This window comes from Chelonus insularis, unplaced genomic scaffold, assembly GCF_013357705.1.
Source record: "Chelonus insularis isolate UGA/USDA-ARS -01 unplaced genomic scaffold, ASM1335770v1 contig_135_pilon, whole genome shotgun sequence".
In the NCBI taxonomy this organism is placed as follows: Eukaryota; Metazoa; Arthropoda; class Insecta; order Hymenoptera; family Braconidae; genus Chelonus; species Chelonus insularis.
The window spans coordinates 979,203-1,003,349 of NW_023276376.1; the positions used below are offsets into that span (position 1 = coordinate 979,203).

The window sequence follows — 24,147 nt, forward strand, 5'->3', positions numbered from 1 at the left end:
CAGAATAGGAAGACTTTTTAAAAGGTAAGACATTATTTTATTGTCTAAAAAAATTTATCTTACTTTTAAATGGATTTTTAATTATTAGCCAAAATTTATTTGAAAAAAAATAGGAAATTTATTTATTAAAATTTGTATATTTATTAAATAAATTGCAGCATACAACGAGCAATAATGGAAAAAGACGACTTGCGTACTTTTTTTTTATATCTTGTTGTTTATTCCTTACTTACTTGTAACTGTTTAATTGCGGTACACCTGTAATTACTGTACTACTATTGTATGCATTCTACTATTTGCTGAGTTATACTTGAGAAATTGTATTTCACTGTAACAAAAAGTAATAACCCTGACAGAGACATCCACTTAGCGGTTATAATATTGTTTTCAACTATTTTTATTTTTATTTAAAAAGTATTCCAGAACGATTTTATTTATCATATCAGAAGATAGATATTTTAATTATTATTGTAAGAAATTTCTTTTTTTATCTTATTGTTGTTTGAAGAATACCAAAATGATGAAATATTTTTGATAGTGATCCGGTCTTACACCTCGGATACGCATACGTAAGACTAATTTAGGGACTTGGAGGGACATAAAATCAACATATTCCCGTGAACAAAAGCTCGGAGAATATTTCGAAAAATCAGTGGCCTGTAATGAAGCGACTTTTATTGATGACAATAGCAGTTGCTTCATTTGCAGGCCGCGCGATGAGATTGAGCGTTGAATGTCAAAATTGTCACTGTTAATTTTTAACAATCAATTGATGTTTTAAAATATTGATCATTAATAGAGATATTCAATCAAACCATTCAGTGGATGAACATTGAGGACAATTCGCTCGCACTCATCGCCTTAACAACTATGACTCTCGATTATATAGTGGACATTTAAACAACTTATTCCGGTTTATAATCACGGAGGCTCGGTCGAGATCGAATCGTGAAAACGTATTCGCTGCCGAGGCGCTCGCACTGCTATAGACTGTCGGTTTTCATATGCTGCGCACTTACGGTTTAAAAACACACGGCATACAATTTCGGTTATACCTCAGATCACCATTGAAATAATCCAAGATGCCCCTATTTGTATAGCCATATATTCAGATAGTAAGATTATTTCATTAAAAAATTAAAACCCGTTGGAAAAACAAACATACATTGTTCATATTTTTTTTTATCTTATTGTTTCTTTCGTTCGCTTTTAGCCTAAAACAATGGCTCTCTAAGCCGTTGCTCTTAAGTCCAGTTTAGATAGAAAATGGCAATGTTTTAGTCAGATTTTACAAACTCGTTTAACTAGTTAATGAATAACTTCTTTCAATAGTTAATATATCATTTGCCATTGGTTATTTTGTCATATCCGGGTTTAATATTATCATAAATCGGTAACGAGCGCATGGTTACAACTCGAGTACATCCAATATGTCCTCGGTACTGCATCCAAACGTATGCCAAAGGCCGCGAATTCCCGATTATTTTACTAAATCGTAAGTTTATTTTTCTCTAAATAAACTTTCGCAGACACTTGACTTAAAATTGATACAATCGTAACGTTATTATTATAATAACATTTTGGAAATGAAATATTGTTCAAATATAAATTGGAAAATAAAGACGAGAATGTTTCCGAATTTTACGTTTTTTTTTCTTTGTTAAAATGTGTGTAATTTTGAATAATTTTCCCTCGTGTTTCCGTAATTTATCGAAAGGTATTTCGGCAATTTACAAAATCAATTGGCTTTACATATCCGTAGTGTGTATTTGTGTACATTTGAGTAATAAGTGTAATTGTAATTATTTTTTTCCAAGTGTAAAATGATGTGTGTGTAATATTTGTGAGGCTCACACAACTTTAGTGATTTATTTCAATAAGAAATAAATACGAAAAATGTGTGTCCCCGTGTATGAGAAGTGTGTTTCCGAACGCGCACGGGAGGGCACGCTCCGAGAACCAGGGCATAATAGAGTCCATTCATGAAGTGGGCAACAAACACGAATGGAAACTACTTTTAACTGTGTCTTTCTGTATCAATTATGAATTGTCACTTAAGATGTCTGTATCATTGTGAATATATTTTAGATATTTCAATTATTTATCTATATTTGTTGTCTTAGTTTTGTTGGACCAATTTACCGCATCAACAATTGCGGATTTGCATTTTAATCAAGATCGAGTCGTATTTGTGAATGTGTATGCACTGGGAGTATACACCAGCGCATCCGGGCTATGGCATTTTTTTAGTTATAAACATTTAGCAATTTACATGAAGAGATTAAGATTATGATTGGCGGGGTTAACTCAACAACCTTTTAGACTTCATACAGATTTCAACGAGACTTGATCATATTTAACGCAGAAAATAATTCATCAATATTTTTGTATCAATTCTCTGCGTTCACGCGTTACCACCTGAAATCAGGGGTTCTAAACTTTTTGTGGTTTTTATTTTTCAAGAGACTTACATATTGGATTGTATTTAAATAAACCTTCATTACATTCTTTCTGTCTCTCTTATCAGTCTGTGAATCTTGAAGAGGCCGCGCTATCAACCCCCTTATGAGTTACGGGCATATGTAAATCAATATATTTGTAAATTATTTTTTTTTGTTTTTTTTTTAACGTGGCGTAACCGTCACGTCATTTTTTTTTATCTTTCTTCGATTACAGAACATACACTACAAGCTATTGTACCTGTGGGATTTTTTTGAATTAATAATTTTTATATTCTCATTTTTTTTTTTTTACTTTTAATTAAATTGAAATATTTTACATTTTCGCGGGGCACGCGTCGGCGCCTTGGGATATTTTTTTCTGGGGTTCATTTTATTGATTTTTGTATGATTACATATTTTTTTTTATTAATCTTATAAAGATGATTTTATTTGAAATATCAAAGAAATCTTAAGATTTACTACGAAACCTCAGAAAATCGACCCTCGGCGCACGGCAGGATGCACCGGGCTAACTTCTGTCAACTGTCAATCGTTCCATGGCTTTGTGTGGTCATGAAGGATTTACGGCGTGCAGGTGTTTTTTAATTGTTTATTGTTTTGATGTTGTTTTAAATCTTTTAGGTATTTGTGGTTGATGTTTTGTTTGTTAACACGTTTTAAAATTTTTGATATTTCTAACTGCTCTCTGGGACCGATAAAACGTAATTTTAATCAATTCAGAGTGCTAAAAAATTAATTATTTTCTATTTCCCTTCCTCATAGAACATGACTAATCATTTTCACTATTCAAACTCTCATTCCAAAGCTCGAAAAAAAACTAAAAATTAATTTAATTTATCACAATCAATCATTTTTTATTAACTTTTCGTTTTTATTTGTCTTGATGGAAATATTGGAAGGGTTTTGGATGATTCGTGTATGAAAAAATCAAAATTAAATAAAAATTCACAATAATTGAAAATAAAAAGAATCTGATGCAGAAAAAGAAAGAATTGATTATGAAATAAAAATATTGGTCCCTATCCTGATAAAAAAAAGGCCAGTCGTGCCACATTAGTGCGTATTAAGGTGTGTGAATGTGTAAAATTCATTTGAAGGCTTAAATCTATCCTATTCTGTACAATTCATCGCAATGCCGTATTAATTTGTATTTTTTTTCAATTAGTGTGCGTGTGTGTTTGTGTCTTCCGAAAAAGAAAGAGGAAAACTTGTCTGTCGGTACATATATGTGCGCCGATTGACGAACATAAAGCTCGAATTCCATGAAAAAGTATTATGTTGGTTGCGTGAATGGGGGTATGCACCCATTCTAACGCTTTAGGTATTTACACTGATAAACTAACCCTATTTTGCATTATGCTTTATGCATTACTCGTTCAACTGCTCGTTCTGCGGTTTATCCTGAGGTGTATTTACATCAATAACGGAAATTCGGATGAAAAACACTCTGTAACGAAAAATTCTTGGGAAGAGAACTGGAGAATCATCTAGGTTGTTAGAAATCGATCAAACTTAGCATTTAAAATTCATTCTTTCCAAAACGTTTGAAAATTTATCATTGTATTTTTTTATAAAACTTCTATCGAAATTTTATTATTTTCAATTTATCAAATTGTTGCTAATTTTTTGATGAAATGATTTATTTGAATTTAATAAGCCAAGTTTGAGAGACCCAACGATCTAGATGTAAACTGTAGCTTTGACGATGAATCCTCGGCATTTCTTATCTCATTCGGATAGTGAGAAGCCTTAGGTGTTCTCATATGTTTCAACAAAGATGATGTTACTTTTTTTGTAGTATAAATTTCGTTTTTCAACGATTTTTGTCCATAGTAAGGCTACACGATTGAAAACATGAGAGGAACATAAACAGCAAAAAATTCATTTGAAAAAGTCTCTTTCTCTCGATGTATTTTTTTTTACGTACCTACGTAGGAAGGAGTAAAGTGATACGTTTTAATTCTGGCCAAGATGCGATATGATATTTTATAAAAATAATCAATATGAAAAAATAATAATATTTGTTAAAATACATTAAAGATTTAAGAACGGGTAGAAGAAGGAATTTTTTGTATTTTTTTCGGCAGAACGAAATTAGCTTCCATTCATTCCACACTCTTCAGTCTGCGATTGATTTTTTTTATCGATTCAATTAATTACATTAAAAGAAAGTAAAAAGAAGATAAGAATATCAGAAAAAAAATATTTTTAATAAATATTGTCATAGATTTAATGTTACGCTTTCGTTAAAGCCACTTCTTTATTACTTTTTTTTTTTTGATAATTTTTCAACAAGTCTGCGGTCATTAAGTCGTAAAAAGAGTTAACGTCAAATAAAAAAGTATATAAAACAATTTTGCATTAATATTTCATCAATTTTTGTTCCCCATATTGAGAGCACGAATGACCAATCACCATTATAATAATAATGTAACGCGCCATTTAATCACACCGCGGCAATATTTAAAATATTACTTCGTCTTCATCATATTATACTTTATTTTTTATTTTTCTCCCACTCGATTCTTCCCTTTTTTTATTTTACTTTATCTTTTTGCTTAATATTGCGAGAACGTAACGATATTTATATTGCAAAGTTTAAAAGATTCGAAACGACGCAAAAATTGTTACGTGTTTACCCACTTCGGAAATAAAAAAATATTTCGCTTATTAACGATCACAGGACCTCAGATTACCTCAAGCACACAAGATTCTAAATTTCAGTCTCTCCTTCATACTTTATTTTTTTGCACTCATAAAAAATGTACACGAATATTTATGCAAAAATAATGAATTTGATTCAAAAATAATGCATTCAAGCAATCGCACTCATACATTTATGCAATCACACATTCAAAATTGTCGCATGGATATTCGTGTACACTCACATACATACTCTGACCTATCTTTAATCCTAAATTTCATAAACCCTATATTCAATTATTTATAATATTTATATATAATATATATTTATAATATTTAGCATTTAGTTTTTTTATCTCTCTGATTTTTTACGAAAAAAAACTGTCACTTGCATTGCGCATTGTGTTTAGTTTTTTTTTCGTTTTCCTCATATTGTATTGTATATATAATATATATAATATAACTGTTTGTAATAATTATATTTTGTTTGTTCGTCTTACGTACTAATAGTTTTTGTGCCACGCCAAGCACACATTTATTTGTTATTAATTATCAATGTATTACACATTATAATTAATGTGTATAATCCGCGCGCGTATAATAATTGTGTTATGTATTGTGTATGTGTACTATTTATAAAGTGTAAACAAGTGTATATTGATTATAATTCAGTCGATACGTCTGTCAGAGCAATCTGTCCGTTAATTGCATATTTTCTTGCGTTATTCATTTTTTTTAAAATCCTTGTAACTAATCATTTACATTAAAGTCTTTATGCAAGACAAGTTTAAAAATTATTCTTTCATTATTAATTATTTATATTTATATTTAAGAAATCTTAAGTTTTTAATTTTTTATTTTCAGTCATCACCAAGAGTCAGAGGATTCGCCCGTTACATCCCCTTGATCTTGGTGTAGACTCTTGTACTAAAACCATAGTACCTTGCAAGTGTGAGTTAGCATTTATGGCACGTTTTCCGGCGTCAAGTGTTTCTCTATTGGTGAGTACTTTAAGAAAATTTATCTTTCGATTGGTATCTTTTTTTTTTTGTCAAAATAGGAAAACACTGCACCGTACAACGACAATATAGAAAATTTGCGAACTTATAGGCTAAATTCCTAAGCCGGAAGACAAGCCAATTCGCGATGAGTTTTTGCTAATTTATATAACATTAGATATTGTCCAATTGTTTAAAAAATGACTCTTACTGCTGAGACAGCGAGTGATTGTGATGCTGACCGCACTTGGGTGTGAGAATTAGAAGTATGAAGAAGTTTTTACGTGCTCTCACCGGCCGTCATGTCGTCGGCCTTCCTCTTCATACCTCTGTCCTCAAGATGCACCGATGTTCCTTGATCGTTCATTGGTGTAGAGCGCTGATGGTGTTGCAGCTGATGATGGAGTAGCTGTTGCTGTTGCTGTTGTTGATGCATGTGATCGCGCTCTGCTTGTAAGGACGTCTCGTTAGCCCAAGGGGTCCACTCGTCTCAGTAGTAACTGAACTTTCATGGTTGTTGATTGTTCTGCTGGTTAACAACGTGCTGGAAGGTTAACCCCAACGCACGAGGATCGGTGTGTAGTCTCAGCGCTTGCTCTAACCGCTGTTCCTGCAGTCGCAACGCCTCCCCTGATGATGGAATCAGGCTAGCGGTTAGTCGAACGCGCTTGTTGGATTGCAAGTCGTCGCCGAGGCTCCTCATCATCTGCGTCGACTTACCTATGTCTGGTGATATACTCTCAGGTTGGGACAGCTGCTGATTCGCGTGGTGGCCAGGCATCCCGGACGCACCACCTCCATTGTGCTGTCCCAAGTGATGTCTCATGTCACCTCCTACCGCAGAACTCGCTGCCGCTGCTGCGGCTTGTGATACCTAAAAAGATTATACATTATCAACAATAGTACGTTACGATTTCAATTGAATTTTTAGTAGTTGTTTAACGCAAGTTACCGCGAGTCTTAGTGCAGCTTCTGCTTGAGATCGTAGTAATGCTTCAGCTTGATGCATCCTTAGCGCTTGTTCAGAATTACCAGTTTGAACACCTTGTTGTTGAGGACCTGTCGATCCTTGAGCACTTCCACTCATGTCACCATTATTGCCCATTCTCATCGCTGCTGCTAATGACGCTACATCTACTGGAGATAGATTTGGAGATACTGAATTTTGAAGACCTTTCAAAGTATACAATATTGAATTAGACAATTTTATTTTTTTTAATTATTCAACGGAATAACTTTTATCCTGCAACTCACCTGCTTGAACGGCTGCTGCCATCACAGCCATTCTTTGTTGTTGCGACTGCATTTCATCGTGATACTGTTGAGCAGTAGGTTGACTTCCTGCTCTAAGCATTTCACTAAGTTTGTTGCCGCTTGGTCCCGGCGATGCCATATTGTTGTTGTTGTTATTGTTGTTATTATTCAGTAAACCGGTGCCTGCACAAAAATCTGCTCTCGTGAGTTAGGTCTTGAAAATTACTGAGCTCTTAAAGCTAATATACATATAAATATATATTGATCATAATTGAGTGATGTTGAAATCGTAGAAAAATGTTGAAGATATTCATAAAAATATGGAGTATAATTCTACAATTGTATGAGTTATAATGTCCCACCCTCTGGTCCCCATGTTCTGGATGTTTGGAGTATCATCATATAAGGGATGATTGTGTGATGGAGGATATAGAATTTTAACTGAGATAGGAAGCGTACCAGGTTCACTACCGGCCGAAGACAGTCTTCCATTGCCACTACTGCTGTCCGAATGAGCTGACGGCGAGGGGCACATTGGTGGCTGCTGTAAGTTCTGCGGTCCTCCCGACTGACTCGTCAACACACCCAAGCCCGCTCCTGAACAGCCGAGAGAACGTCAGTCAGACCGTTGTGTAAATTAATGATTGATCAGGAGTTAGGATTCGTCAATAAGAGGGGAGATTTTCATCTATCTAGGGGATCCAAGAAGGAAGGACCTTAGGATAACCTTACCTAAACTCGAACCAGCCAGAAGCTCTCTTTCACGTCTTTCAGCAGCAGCTCGACTTAGAACATACTGCGCTGCAAATTGATGTTTTGGATCCATCCTCATGTGTTCCATATGACTCAGAAGACCTTAAGAAACATAAAAAATTTACATGTCATTGATTGAAAACTAGCTTTGATATAATTTAGTCTTTTTTCGTCGAAATCATTGAACTTACCGCTTTCGTGGGTGTAAACCGCTTGACAAACGGAACACGGCCACATCCTGAGGTTCGTGCTGAGTTGACTAGTTTCAGGATGACAGGCAAGATGCTTTCTGAGGCTGCCTTCATTGACGTAGTGCTTCCCGCAGACTGGACATGGATGGTTGGCGGTCCTTCGCTTCGCTAGGTAAACCCCGGCAACGGAGGTGGGGCAGTCAGCGGGGGGAACAATAGTACGACACAATGTCGAGGTCAATGCCAAGCAGGATAAAGCACCCCAAAGAGTACAAAGAAGCTTATCTTATACATACTCTCCCTTCTCAATCATTCCCACAAATTTCCTTTGACTTATTATCATTCATTTGATTATAATTACTGATTGTCTTATAATGTTAACCACATTCATTCATGACACACAACGTGATAATCCTGAAGCACCAAGTCAAGGATTAGTGGCTTGAGTTAGTCTCCAAAAGTATCGATGCCAAAGAGTAAGACACGTATGCCCGCGCCAAAGCGAGTCGGGAATATGTGAGTTACTTTACTCTTCCCTTTATATAATTTCCATCTCCCTTTGTCTCAAAATAGTGTTAATAATTTAAAAAATGGAATACCAATGAGACAAAGTGAGACTTGTACGATTCATTGATACTTACTGGCAACTCCAGAAGCATTCGGGTCCTTGTGGGTGATCTTCATATGCTCCATTAGTGCTTCACCGCCTAGGAAGAGCTTGTGACAGATGGGACAGCTCGTTGCATTGGGCCCGCCGATGAGGCCGGCGTGTTGCTGGAACACAACACGCTGTTGCAACTCCTTTTTTTGTGACGGTGACCAGAAGAAGACGGCCAAGAAGCAGCCGAGGAATTCGCGGACACCGGAAGAGCCACCGCGATATAAACGAGCCCAGGAGTGTGTGTTTTGGTACCAGAAGCAGCAGGACAGGCGCGCACAGAACAGAACGATACCAAAGTGTGAAAGATAAGGCATTTTACCCATTTCTTTTCCTGTTTTTGCCGCCACCAGTTCACTACGCTTTGCATGGGATTAAGGATAGTGTTATTCACCGAGAGAAAAGATAGCTAAATTTTTTCTCTTGATGTCGTTATTGTTTAGGGACTGCTATTGATGAATTTTATTTTGAAGGGTAATGAGGTATTGATGGGAATCCGCGGGAGCTAATTCGGAATGGAAAATGGATTAAGCGAAGCCAGTGTAAATAGCAAGACCAGAGCAAAAAGATCGGTAATGAACCTTTAGGACCTGTGTAAGTCTTGTGAGTGGGTGGTCTGAAGCTTGGACATCACAGCGTTGCCAGATATCTACGGTCTCGAGGTCTTATCAAAGAAACAACATTCAGATGAGCAGATAAAATCCATCGAGTAGCTAAACAGCTGAATACTATCATTGATCAGTTTTTTAACGATTAATTTTTTGTGAGTTGAATTTTTTAAAATGTCATTTGATGTATTTAAATTACTGCATATCCAAGCCTACATTGAACTTTCAAGGTCTAAATATACTGATCTGTCTTGTTCTGGTTCTTGTTATACTATTTGAGATTGGTAAAGGGTTTTTGTCAGTCTATAATAGAGTGGATTCTTTATGAGAGATAGAAAGATGATAGTTAATGCAATGCATAGATCCAATGATCGGCTGCAAAAGTGGTTATTAACCAACTATATAATTATAACCATTACTTATAAAACCAACAATCAAATCAGACGTCCTTATTGTCATTATCATCATCAATCATCAACCTCTCTCTCGCGATTATTGACGCACGCTTTAGAGGCTACCGTGAGAGAATTATCAAAGAGTTGAATCGTGGAATGAAAAATAAAAACGGGAGCCTAAAGTTAAAATATCTCGTAACTTAAAGGATGATGTTTGATGAGTCAAAAAGAAAAAGGGAGATAATGAGAGTCGGGTGTGGAGAAACAGCTAAAACCAGACTTGATGGCAATGACCCCCAACTTTTGAGGGTCTCGATGTTACCGTTTCTTTTCTTGCCAATCCCCACATCTCCTTTAAACTTCAACACGTCTTTTTTCGCATACCAGAACTCCTTTTGGGATGTTTCTTTTTTTCTCACTCCAATCCCGGACCTAGCTCACCTAAGACTTGGTTGAGAGATGTTTCAACGTGTATACATGACTTCACTCTGAAGAAGTAGAAGAAGAAGCGGCGGAGGAGTACAAGTGAGACGGAAGAAAGAGACTTGCCGCATGCAAGTTATTCTCGGAGGGAGGCTGCGGTCCGAAGGTTCGACGCCCCGACCTGGCACAACTGGAAAAAACCGGTTTCTTCTTGTGCTTTTCCTTTTTTTACTGCATCCACGCTTTTTGTGCTGAACATTGAGCTCTTATACCAAGCCTATCCTCTTTCTTTGCTATGCCATGCTTGCTTTTCTCGCTAGAAACCATCTCCCAGCATGTGGGACTGCGTGGGTGTGATTCCTGGGGAACTTTATGATTATCCGTGACCGGATTCATCACTGTAAACGTTGTTAAGATGTTTTACCTGTAAATAATCTATGAAATTTCTCTATAAAGCTTTTCATTTATTTCCTTTTTTTTTTCATTGTACTGTTTGATGACATGTCGAGGGCTACCAAGTCGTCATTAACACTACGATCAATACTCAACTAACGAGCATCAACGAACGGTTAATTGTTTCCCTTGGTACGTTGAGTGTGCGTGTTAACTTCATCTAAACCCCTCTTTGTATTCCACCCAACTTCTTCACTAGTTTTCCTTCCTTTTATATGCTCATGTGATCGCTTTAGTTTTACTTCTACAGTTTTACTATATGCTGTTCACAACTCTTCAAAGTCCGGACCCCAGGGTGTGGCGTAAAAAGGAAGTGGGTGTGATCGAAATGCGTTACGATGCGTGACGCTCTGGCTCTTTACATATATTTTCACCTTATCAGTTATATGTTTTTTTTTTAAATGAAGTAAATTTCTTTTTCCTCTTTATTATTTTTTTTCCAAATTTTCGATTCCAGAAGTCAATCTGTTGAAAGGGAAAGTCACCCGTGATTTTTGAAGGTAAACCACTCTCGATTGGTTCTCTGGAGAACTCTTCCGAGGGACAACGAGTCTTCGTCACGCCCTCGTTCCAATCCGCCGGAAATTAAGGTCAACCAAAGACCCAAAGCCCAAAGCATACACTCTCGCTCTCTGTTCATACTAAAGTGCCATGTATTCATTCAATTCAAGGCCACAACTGAATTTATTTTTTACTTTATTCATTTTATTTTTTCACCATTTTATCTTTCTCTGTACACAGTGTAGTTACTTTTTTTTTCTCTCTATCGTACTTTTTCTTTACTGTCATCTCTTTTCTTTCCTCAGGCCCATACACGAGGCCACAAAGAGTCAGACAACCTTCGTAAAGATATTTCTCTTTATATTTTCTCTCTCTACTTGCAGTTACCTTGCAATCATGTCATGTTTATTTTTTTAACATATACTAAGATCTTTGTTCAAAACTTCTTTTTTTCATCAAGAAATCCCATGGTATTTCTTCGTAATAATAAACTAATTATTACGATACATTTTTTGACATTTTATTTTGCTCGATGGAGTGTTATATTTAAATTGTATAGTAAAATTTTTTGTCATCGTTACTTTTTTTTTATTTCATTTTTAAATTACTCATCACTTTAATTTGTCACGTCACAATTTTTTGCCATACTTTTAATAGACTTTAATCCTAAATACTACGCCTATTAATCTATATTGTAAAGAAGAACGTGTTGGATAATCGTTCAAGCAAGATGAATAAAAAAGACGTGTAATAAAGAAACGTGTGTATCCTGTAGGGATGAATGGGTGATCAGGAATAAGAATATAGTAAGCAAATTCTCCCCTCTGTCAACTTGTACCAATAGAAGAGAACCGAAATGAAAAACTCCCTTTAGTTGGTCTATAAAAAACGTGGGGGTAAACTATTGAGGGTAGTTTTGAATAGAAAAATCCCACCCCTCATGAATTGACGCGTGAATGATTTCATTATTACTCTGTCAGATCATAGGGGTGGTTTGGAAAAAATATCATTGGAAAAAGTATGAGAAGGTGGAGCTAAGAAAAAAACTAACCAAAATGGTTGCTTTTTTCGGTTTTATTGCTGAGGGATGATTTTTTTTTTACCTTGGGGAAATTGTGGACATACTTTTGTAGAGGAATGAAGTTCCATTAAATGTGGTTTTAAAGTGATGAGTGAGATTGAGAATAGAGCTCTTGCTCGTTTCTCCAAGATTCGTATCTCAGAAGGTATATACGTTCCACTGCGACTCTGCCACGAAAGGGTCGTCCCACTTTTCTATTTTAACGCTGCAAAAGAGACAAAGAGTGGCCCTACTTTTGGATATTTGCCAAATGTCGATGTTTTTACCCATGAATTTAAGCCTAAGAATTTTTCAAAGCTCTAATACCACTCAATGGGAAAAAAATGTCCAAGTAAATATAAGTAATAGTTATTCAGTGAATTATTTTGTCGATAAAAAATTGGAATCAAGTGCAAAAATATCCTGAGGATGAAGGATGAGTTGAGGAAGACGAAGAAGAGGATAGAAATAAATCCGGTGTCTAACGAGTTTTTACCAAGCGTTCTCGGTGGGGCAATTAACAATAAGAGGGGGTTTTCTAAGTAGAACAAGACAGCTAGAGGGTTGTAAGATATAGAGAAAAGGTGAAAGAGAAAGGGAGAAGAGGATGTCGTGGACGTGGAAAGAAAGCCGGAAAGCAACGGAAAGGGTTACTTGTATCGTGTTGCACGGCATTTAAGCCTCTATACTTTTCGCTAGACCTGCAAGTAACGATAAATATAACCGTTTGGGATCTAATTCATCCCCTAAGACTTGTCTTTCCTACTTATACATGGCCTTACACTCTGAAAATATCATTTCGAGCCACTATCTATTACGATTTCGTTTTAATATTTACTTAATTCATCCAATTTATTATAATTCTCCATTTAAAAATGATCTTCCTTAATTACAATTTTAATTATTTTAAAGCAACACAATATTCAAATCATCTTACATATTTTTCATCATAAAAGAAATGATTTTTTCTGTCACAGAAGTAATTTTTTTTCCTCAAGTCAAGGGTTGGATCTTGTTGAAAATATATAAGAAAAACAATTTCAAGAAATCTGCCGAGCGAAAATTCGATTAGCCACGAGCAAGATGGCTTTACTGTATCCACTAGTTTTGTTTTATTTCTTATTACTCCCTTAAGAGAGACGACTTTTTTTTTCTCTTGATCTTTCCAGCTTTTTCTCCGTCTTTTTCTGCTTGCACCAAGCGTTTTAATTACACCTACAGCTCCGGACGGACCAGTTACCAGCTCGTGAGTGGCGCAATACTTTATTCCCCTGGCTATGCTAACGGACAGATTTATTTTTCTACCCTTCCGCTTGAGGGTTGTTACGAAAATATTTACAGAAAAAAATTAACTCGTTTACACGACATTTTATTTCATTCTCACGCCTTCAACTGAAAAACCTCACTAAGCGAAGCAATTATCATTCGAAGAATTGAAATAGGACACTTTTTTTTCGAATCCTTCACTTGAAAGACACTTATTGGAAATTGGCGTAAAATCTTATCGAGAGTAAGATAAATGAGAAAGACTGTAGAGATGCTTGGCAGATGCCTTCCCACGTTTTTTTATCTGGACATGTGCCAAGCGTGTTAAAGGGTTGAGGAATGATAGAGTCTCAGTGCCACAACCTTATGAATGAGTGTGAGAAGAAGAAAATTCAGTTACCAACTGAATTTAGAGCAAAAAAATACCCCATAAGGACGAAAGGAGGGTGAATTCGATTAAAGACCCCGAAGGCATCTTTCTTAAATCTTTCTTTTCTCTTATTTATTTTTTTTTGTTTTATATATAGATTCCTTGTACGTCTCCTTCGGCTTGAAACATCCCCTTCTAGCATCAGACTTAAAACCCTTTATGTTTCTCACCCCACGTGGCATCTAATGACAATGCGCGAGACCTAACGAGCTTGTTTTATTCGTCACAGATTATCCCACGGTCAGCAGCCTTAATAAATATTTTTTATTAATTTTATGACTTTTGATATTACGTCAAAAGTTAATGTCTGTTATTCTTAATCAATTTTTTGGTCATTTTAAATTATCATCTTGTCTCTTTTTAGGGGTGGTTTAAGAAGAAGTTTCGTGTGAAAATTATTTGTCTGCAGTTTGGAAATAAGTGGCAGGATGTTCAACAAAAAAAAAATGTGGGTGAGTGTAATAATTTTACAAATTGATTTTCTTGGAATGTTCGAGGGTAGTTATTACGATTATATCTATCGTGGGGGATGAGGATTATTTTCGATTGTCGGGACGATTCTGTTCCCTAAGCCTTTTCTCTACCCCGAAATGAAAGATTTCGCGTTTTGATTGAATACATAAAAATGTCTATCTTTACACGAAAATGTAGAAAGTGTGTTTTGTACATTGAGTATTATGAAAAAGAAAAACACAAATAGCCTAAATAATATATTTTAGCAAAAAAGAAATAGACGTATGATAATATTATGAACAAATAAAGAAAGAAATTGCAAAGCGTGACCCAACCACCTCAAACTAAATGTAAATGTAATTTTTTTTAGCAAAGAAATAAATTAGTAACGTATACCGAAGATGCATGGAAACAATCTCGAGCTCGTTTAAAGCCAATTAATTAAAAAAATTTATTAAATTAAATGAACCAATAATTAATTGACAATAATATAAAAACTTAAATTTACAAATGATAAAAAATTTTGTGATATATAAATTTTTTTTTTTAATTTGGTAAGTCATTTCTTTGGCCCGGTGTTCGCGTATTTATAAAGAATTTTTGTATGAAAGTACGGACGTCGGATTTTTTTTTGGTACATACATGACTGACCTTCGACGTATGGGTTCTGAGGCTGGATTCAGTCGCAAATCCTTTTCCACAAATATTACAATGAAATGGACGGTTTTTCGCTCGTTCCACTTGAGCATCATGATTCCTCAAATGTTGTTGAAGATTCGATAATTGAATAAATGCTCGTCCACAATCTGGTAGATGACATTTATATGGTCTTTCACCTGCAAAAAGCCAAAAGGCTATTTTAACTTTTTTTAAAATTTAATTTGCCGATTTTTTAAGTTTGTCAGAAAAAAGATAGCAAATAACAATAACTCCAAAATAATATTCACTTGCTATTAAAATAATTAGAACAATAATATTTCAAGAATTTTATAAATAAATAATTAAAAAATTCCACAAAGTCACTTTTTACTATAAAATACATCACTGGCTTCATCTTTTATTCAATCGCCGATTAATCGAACAATCTCAGCGCCCTCGAATGCAATAAAAGTCGTAGTAGGAAGGCAAGAACATAAATAAAAATAAAATGAAAAAAAAATCCGTAAGATTGACCGGAGGGATATCGGATATCCTGATCTTTTTCTTTCCCATTCCTTCCTTCCTTCTCGTTTGTATATTCACTTTTATTACACAAGAAAAATTTTAGAAGGATGAGGGCAAAAGTATAGAGGGATGAGGGTTGTTTTTAAAGTCTGTTATTAGATATCGACTGGCATGAAGATTTGATTCAGAGCAAACTTTCATCATTTTTTTATACTAATTCAACACCATTTTTCTTATCATAGAAATATTTGTACAGTAAGAGAAATAAATAGTTGCTTTTATTATTAATAGTTCGAAAAAAACTCAAATATTTTCTGTCAAATGATAAATTACCACAGGATTGTAAATCCAACTATAAATTTTTTAGAGTGTGAATAACAAATTTAATCATTATACAATCAAATGAAGTAGTAAGCATTAAATCGCTGCAAGTAACAAATATTTTTTTAATGTTCTGCAGATCATAAAAGTTTAATTTAAAACAATCATTTTGAAATGATTTTTTAATAGAGTTCTTCTACGTATCCGAATATTTCAATATTTTCAGAATCTGGTGCATAACAACAATAGGTATATAAGTAGTTCATTAATAAATTTATTCTCTGAAGGCAATTAATTAATATTCAAAATAATTTCAATAGATAAATAGAGCAGTTCATTTTCATAAACTTTGATCAACTTGAGCATTTTCCTTACAATACTTAAAACCTCTTCAATTATTTCCACCCAACTTGGAAATGTTATTACACTATCAAGTTGACCCAACACTTTCCAATAATGCCTAAATTCTAACAGATATTGATATCTCTAACTGTTCCCCTTCTTCAGCTTGAAAGAAACCTTCAGATTCATCTGCCTACACCTTTGCCATTGGTCTTAAATATCAAAAGAATTATCTAGCAATAACTAGAGTCATCCAGTACCTTCTGAATGTTTAAAAATTTCTATGTATTAATAATTCCATGAATTTAAGCTCATATTTTTATATTTCTAGAGACTAGAAAGCTTGTACTCATCCTTTTTTCTCTTTCTTGATGAATCATCATTCCGAACAGGAAATAATTGAATGAATTAAATAAATTTTTTGTAACATATTGATATTCGCTTTAGAATAAGGAAAAGAATTAATGATGAATTGAAATAAAGAGGTAGTAAAGGGTATACTAAGAAAAACAGATGTGCAAGTAGGAGTAAGAAAGCACTTGATAATTATTCTCATGATGTAAAGTACCTTCGTCGCAGTAAATGTTTTAGAGGTTGCAATTAAAGTGTATCTTACAATAAGAATAAGCGTTACGCATCAAGTCTACGATATTTGAAATAAAACTACCATGTTACTGCGTATATAAAAACATATATAGTAAAACGTTTTACTTGTTAATCGATGTGTGTATATATGTTTCTTAAATTCATTTATAATTGCTGCTAGAAAGGAAAACATACGGTTTATTGGAATATAAGAATAAACGAGACGGAAGTTCATCAACAGTCATCTGGGTAAAGAATGAAACAAATAGAATATCATATTCTACAAGTATTTTATGAAGAATTAAGAAACAATTATAGAACTTTATAAAAAGTAAGTATACTCTATGAGTTTCCTGTATACAAAAGAAAAAAATGTTGAATTATATTCCATGTTGGATGTTTCAACTGATGCAGCAACATACATGGAGAGAATGTTTAGAGGAAATATTTTGTTGATGCACAAGAATTATCTTCATTTCATTTTATTGTATGGGATTATTATCAAAATAATTTTATCAAGCGTAAAATGTATTGTTTATGGTGCAAAATAATCATAAAGTTAAAGTGATAATTTGAAAATGATGGGCAAAAATTTGTGTTGCTAAAAAATTTTAATGTTGAACAGTAAAAATAATAAAAAATAACATTATTGCCGATCCGGTCATCAAAATCTCCAGAAAAAAGTTGTGAAATTGGGGATAGAGGAAAAAACGCACGTGGATGGCCGTTGCATATTCGAGAGTAGGAAATAGGGAGGTCGAGGGAAGAAGGGAGATGACGGTATGAAAATAGAGAAAGAGTGTAGAGGTTGGTGGAGGGTGGTTGCAAGTACTCCTGCGCACGGGACACTGGTCTACCTTTCACCTCTGTACATAGTTTGCCACCCCTACGTTATAATTCTGTCTCACTTTAGAGGTTCAACCCTCTATTGCCACTACCCCATAGAGTCCAACGCTTCCCACTATACGTCCGCGCCAGAAAATTAATGTCCCCTGCAATCCATGTATAAAGCATTCGCGTTTCGTTCGTACGAACAAATGAACGCACTAGAAAATTTACGTCTCCGTCTCTCTCCCTGCTCCACCTCCGCTGGTGCACATGACCCCATCGTCATCGAAATTCCGGCCGAAAATCATTAAATTGCACGCACTCACATATACAACACAGTCATCCGAATCTACACTTCCAACACTTTACCCTCTTTTACGTCGCCTCCGAATGCACTATCACCATTTCTCCAACCCCTTTCCGAACTCTCATGCAGTATATATGCATTCCTATATTTATGTACTAGAAACAACCCTGTGATTTCTGGAATTTCTCCTGTTTTTTAAATGTTGCAAACTGCATGTATTCATACAGTTCAACTTTATCAATTATTTCTGGTTGACAAAGTCTCGTTAAAAATTGTTTCTTTACAATTATTACAAATAATCCCTCTTGTTTATTCAAACTGTCTACAGTTATTGTTTCACCATTCTATTATTTTTAAAATTATTATCATTATTAAATTTTTTTTTTGGATTAAAATAAACAAAAAATAAGACTTTTTTTTTTACTAGAGATTGAAAAACATATAACCTGCTTTTCTAGTGGCTTGAATAAAGTAAAGGGGTTGTGCAACGAGTTTAAACTTCATGTAAACCAGTTTTGAAGTTGCATTCAAACGAGTTATACAATAGAGGCTGTAGGGTTGAAAAATCAGAAGAGTAACAGAGTTGAAATAATCGAATTTTTGTGAGCGAAAAGCTTCATCAGTTACGCACTTAAAAATATCAATATGCATTATGTTTTACCCAAAAACACTATCTCCATTTAACGCCAAACTAAAATAACGAAAATTGTTTTAACACAGTAAAATTAATAAAAAAAAAAATATACACAAAAATGTATATTAAATTTTGGAATATATTTATATTTAATTATTGATGAATTAAAATAAAAAAAAAGAATACTTTGAATATACTGATATTGAAAGATAAACTGTCAAATGAAAATAGGAAACTAATTTCTCGTGAAGAAATAATATCATTATAAACTGATGAAAATAGAAAAAGTTCATTGAACTGTTTGAAATAAATCAAGAATCAGTTTAAAATTTGATATAAGTTAAAAATATCAAATTTAATAATAAAAATATTTAAAGTAAGTTATTTTGTCATAACAGCAATAATAATCAGTGATATAGTTTATCAATAATTCATTACGTATAACGTATAGTTTAAAGAAGATAAGCTTATTAATTAGCCATCACTTGATTAAGACTAGATCATCGAATTTGAAAATTACCATTCAGCTTTGGCATTGTTGGAAATAATTTATGGATAATAAAATATTCGCAGGGGCTTTTGGAAAATAGCAAAGGATAAGCTAGTATATATGTATATGGAATAGAGCATGAATGTTGAAATATATGTATAGTAGTAACACATTAAATTTACCATCTCGCTCATGCATTCTTGAATTTATCGAGTCTTTCTCACTCGTTTTAGAAGAACGATGCGGCAAAGTGTTTCACGCATGCATGGAAATCATTAAAATAAAATGGCTGATAACAAATGACTGTTGCAAAGAGGGGAATATATGTAGTGCTTTTCGGCCATCTTGGTTCACGTGACCGTCATCCGGGTAACCACGGGCACGCCACGCCCCTTTAATGATTTCTACCCCCTGGTGAACACGTACGCGCGAAATTTCGTGGCTTGTGTGTGGTGCTTTGGACGCTGGACAAGGCTGTGGTCTCTACTACGTCGTGGTTGCTATGTGTATGAGGGTACAGTCATCATCAACGATCTCCATGCATTCTGAAACTCCAAATGCAAGCTCTTGTACAGACGCTCCAAAATCATTGTCTGCTTTAACTGCTCAGTTTTATCACTGTTTTAATCAATGATTCGATAATAATTTATTCTTATTTGGTTAAAAATTTTAATGACTTTTTAATGATTCGCGTAATTGGTGTGTAAATGACTTGATAATTTAATAATTTGAATGGTCAGTATGTCGTAAAATAATCTTAAATGACCTCAAGGGTTGAATGATTCAATTTCGGACGTTGAACCCCATGTGTGCTTGACTAAAGCTGTTAATGATGCTTTAAAATGATTTATAGATCACTTTTTTCTAGAATAACATTTAACTTTAAAAAATTTTTTTTTAATTAAAATGTAAAAAATAATTGATGCATTAATTTAAACAAGCTTAGTAAGGAGAATATGATATAAATGATTAAAATTACTTTATATAAGTGAAAAATAAATTGGAAATCGTTTGAAATTTTATTAATTTAGCTATTATTCTATATTAATCAGTCATTTTTAATAGAGATCAAATTAACTTCAACTATTATTATGTGGCACTGAAAAATTTTAGAGATGTAAAACTATTTTCAGTATTTTCAAATTAAGAATTGAAATTTGATACAAAAAGAGATTATTAATAATAAAGATTATATTTTAAACTCTTTCATTTTGATTTGAAAGTTTCTAATAGTGATGATGTATTTTTATTTTATGATATATTGAAATAAATGTCAATATCAAAAATGGCTCTTTATATAATATTAAAACAACTATCATTGTCAATAAAAGATATAAAAAAACCTGTGTATGTATGTGCTTCATTTTAATGATTTTTGGGCGTTTGTTTGCGAATCAATGACTGCGGAAATTGCAGTTGGATATTTGTTTAGTGTTTTTATATTCGAAGAATGACCTCAGATGACCTGAACAAGCCGATGATTTAATTTTTGGCCAACGAACCCAAAAGTTCGAGAGAGGCGATTGAACCTGAGGGGATGAATAAAAACGGTTAGTGTGGATAAACGTTACGCAGGCATATGGTATGATCCCTCTTCCTACAATTCGACCTCTCTTCCACCTGTCTGATATGCTGGGGATTTTTTTTTCAACGCCTTAACTCTTTTTCCCTTCCACCCACACACGAGGCCCAAGTCAGCAGGTCATCGAACCTAACAGGGTTCTCATACTATTTTTTTAATCATTTTTTTCTTCATTTCTCATACATCTTAAAAGCAAAAAATACTTTTTTTATGAACCCTAACAAGTTAACTGACTTTCTATCGGATTATTTTCCCTCGGAAGTAATTTATTCTCAATCCCTGATGAGTTTTATTGTAAAGAAAGAAGGACACACGAGAGATGAAAAGGGTTGATGATAAAATATTATAAAAAAAAGTTACGGTGGAAAGATTTTCTCAATTGTGAAGGATTCCTTATTAAATAGAAGCCAAAGACAACGGTTGATATTGAGGTGGTTGAAATTTTATTTTTCATGAAAATTTACGCATCTTTTATTTTATTCCACTGTTTAAAAAGCGTATCATCATTATAGTAGACTTTTTGTGTGAAAGGGAAAATAATTCACGTATTAATAATCATCACTTTTCTAAAGGGTTTTAAATACTCGTAAAGTTACTCGACAGTTTCTCCGTAACTAGCCACATTCACTCAAGATAATTTCAGTCATGGCTGTAATAATAATAGCTGTGTCCACAAAAAAATTGACAACATCATAAACACGAAGAAAACTTGGCCGTAACAAAAGTTGCTAACCCTAAAATTGGCATTTTTGGGGGGATGCGTGACGCGCCAGTAACGATGTCATCAACTTTTAGTTCATCGAAACACCCTCTTCTGTTTCGAGACACAACTCTTACCACTTAACGTTCGCATTTCGTAGCGTTTTTTTTATTCTCGTAAAGAAAGTACACGACCATCCAAAGCTTGGGTCATTAGGCAGGATAGGGGTAGTTCTCAGACCACTCAGTTACTCGTTCTGCTCTACTCTTCATGAAAGGGGTAAAAATTAATGTTTTAGAATGAATGGCTAGACACGAATTTTTATGCTTTTTCCACGTGTCGTTTGTTTCTCTTACGAGTTCGTTTTAAGACAAGACATTTTATTTACTCAAGGATTGGTCACATCAAGCACAATCTTAATAGCTCATGTTCTTTTATCAAAAAATAAATTTCATTTTAAATCCAAGTAATATGACTGAAATATTTAACATGAATTTGCATTTTTTGTCGATGAAATGAATCAAAAAAAAATGTTGTTTGCAAACAGAAAGATTGATTATACGAGATTTTTAGTTTAATGTCGCTTGGGATGATTTAACGCAGGGGGGTCTTTTATCAGACTAAGCCAAGCATAACGTGTGTCCGTCTAGCGAACTGAGTGCAACTCACACATTGTGGAGCCCATAAAATAAGATATAGATTTCCATCTAGTAACTTTCTACAACGGTCCGCAGATCGTCGGTCTGTCTTAGAAACCATAGCGATGAGTTGGAAAGGATAAACAAAGACAAAACATTGTGTGGGTGTTCAGGACGCCATACGGCACATGGAGGTACGATGTAAGAGTCCAAGTACCTTTACATATCAAGTAATACACCTCATTTCCTACTTATTATTTTTATTTCGAAATTTAATCAATTATTTTTATTTATCTTTATTTTTTATTTAATTAAAAACCTACTTTTCGAACTAAGTTATTATTTGCATATTAGATTGAAAGGAACAAGTTCGATATTTCTAACCTACTGACCAGTTGTCAGTAGCTAAAATAAGGACACCAGAGGTCTAGATCTGACTGGAAAATATTTCATAAAAATATTTCTCGTGTGAAAGATTAGAAAGTTACTTTGATGATAGTCAGATCTAGTTATTAAACATCTATTTTGAAAGTAAATTAATGGAATTATTTGAAAATATTGATCTTAACATTTTGCTACTTTTTCATTCTTATCTTACTGAAGTGCACCATTTTATTTATTAATAGAATTAAATTAAAAAGATGAAAGAAAATTTGTTCAATTAAGAAATGATTAAGGTTTAAGAAAAATTAAAATAAGAAGAGATAAAAGTAATGAAAATGAAAGAAAAAAAAAATAAAACGATCAAATCTGAGATTAGTTAAATTTTAAAGAAAGTTTATCGACATTTGAAAGAAATTTTTTTATTTGTTTGAAGGATTAAAGAAAAAGGGTGACAGAAAGGGTTGAAAGTGAGTCAGTAATGCTTAGGGGAATAAAAGAGTATTAGCAAGACAGTAAAGTTTGCTTTAAGGTGTCTTGTGTTATCTTAAAGATGCTACAGTTACTCTTTAGCCTTGACTTATTATCAATATTTTTAAAATATTTTTATTTTACCAATAATGATAATCATTACGTATAAGCGGTGATGTTTTCAAAATTATCAACATTTGTAAATGTTGTAGAAAAAAAAAAAATAATTGAAATATTAAATATTAGTATTTATGATTAATAATAATGTTTTCTCAGTCTATAATTTATGCAAAAGAATCAATGTTGAATTAAAGAATTAAAGACTTCTTTGTTCTTAGAGACTTGGATATTAGAGCCTCGTAAAGAGAGGAATAAATTGCAGGTGTCGGAGAAATAATGACAGACCTCCGCGAGAGATTAATATCATGCAAGAGAGGCTTAAAGTTTCCTTACTATACTTACGTTTATGTATTCTTATATATGCTTTTGCTGTCTTCAATCAACCGCTGAAGGAATTCCGGATATATATAAATTCTTACAAAATATGTTTGAATACATAAGCTCTTATAACCGTGACCTAATAACCTTTTATTTCGTATAAAAAGTTTTATTTTTTGTGCATTTATTTATATTCTTCGCAACTCATTTAATTTAAAGATAAAAATTTATATGAACCATAGTAGAATATTCGTGCAGTAAAATGTACAACTTTTAGCGATGCATTTCTGCGGTATATCAGTCGATAGATAAGATAAGACACTCGTCGTGGATGTTAAAAAATATAGAAAAAAACAGAGAAAAATAGATATTACTCGAGAAGCAAATAATCAGAATAGGGAAATCGTTTTACGAGTGATGCAAAAAGTCAATAAGATTATATATTGTAAATTCTTGTAATCTTTATGATTTTATTTCCATGAATTGTCTTTTATTCTTTCAGATTATTTTTTACAGTTCATATTTGAACGAATGTATCATATTTAAAAATATTTAGGAAAAAATAATTAAAATTAGGGTAAAATCCCTCATAAATGACCATTATCTACACCCATTAAATAACCGGTACATAAAATATTATTGATTATAAATTTCTAAGATGATTAATTATTATTTAGTATTGTCTACAATTAGAAAAATTCAAATATTGTAATTATAA

The 24,147-nt window shown here is 33.5% G+C and overlaps 1 protein-coding gene across 14 annotated transcripts in view; it reads right to left on the minus strand.

Annotated features, from left to right (window-relative positions):
• Nucleotides 1-1,510: 1,510 nt before the first annotated feature.
• The window catches only part of dati (datilografo), a 48,146-nt gene continuing 25,509 nt past the window's right edge, over nucleotides 1,511-24,147 (minus strand). For 4 of the 14 annotated variants that reach the window (XM_035095630.1, XM_035095629.1, XM_035095620.1 and 1 more), the window contains 8 exons: nucleotides 15,191-15,411; nucleotides 8,943-9,102; nucleotides 8,302-8,514; nucleotides 8,090-8,212; nucleotides 7,817-7,954; nucleotides 7,358-7,552; nucleotides 7,056-7,276; nucleotides 1,511-6,977 (listed from right to left, as the gene is read on the minus strand). In XM_035095630.1, coding sequence (XP_034951521.1) covers nucleotides 6,612-6,977; nucleotides 7,056-7,276; nucleotides 7,358-7,552; nucleotides 7,817-7,954; nucleotides 8,090-8,212; nucleotides 8,302-8,514; nucleotides 8,943-9,102; nucleotides 15,191-15,411 — 1,637 coding nt within the window. In that variant the 3' untranslated portion in view covers nucleotides 1,511-6,611. The remainder of the gene's footprint in view (nucleotides 6,978-7,055; nucleotides 7,277-7,357; nucleotides 7,553-7,816; nucleotides 7,955-8,089; nucleotides 8,213-8,301; nucleotides 8,515-8,942; nucleotides 9,103-15,190; nucleotides 15,412-24,147) is intronic. The other 10 variants (XM_035095632.1, XM_035095628.1, XM_035095627.1 and 7 more) reach the window with 10 other exon arrangements.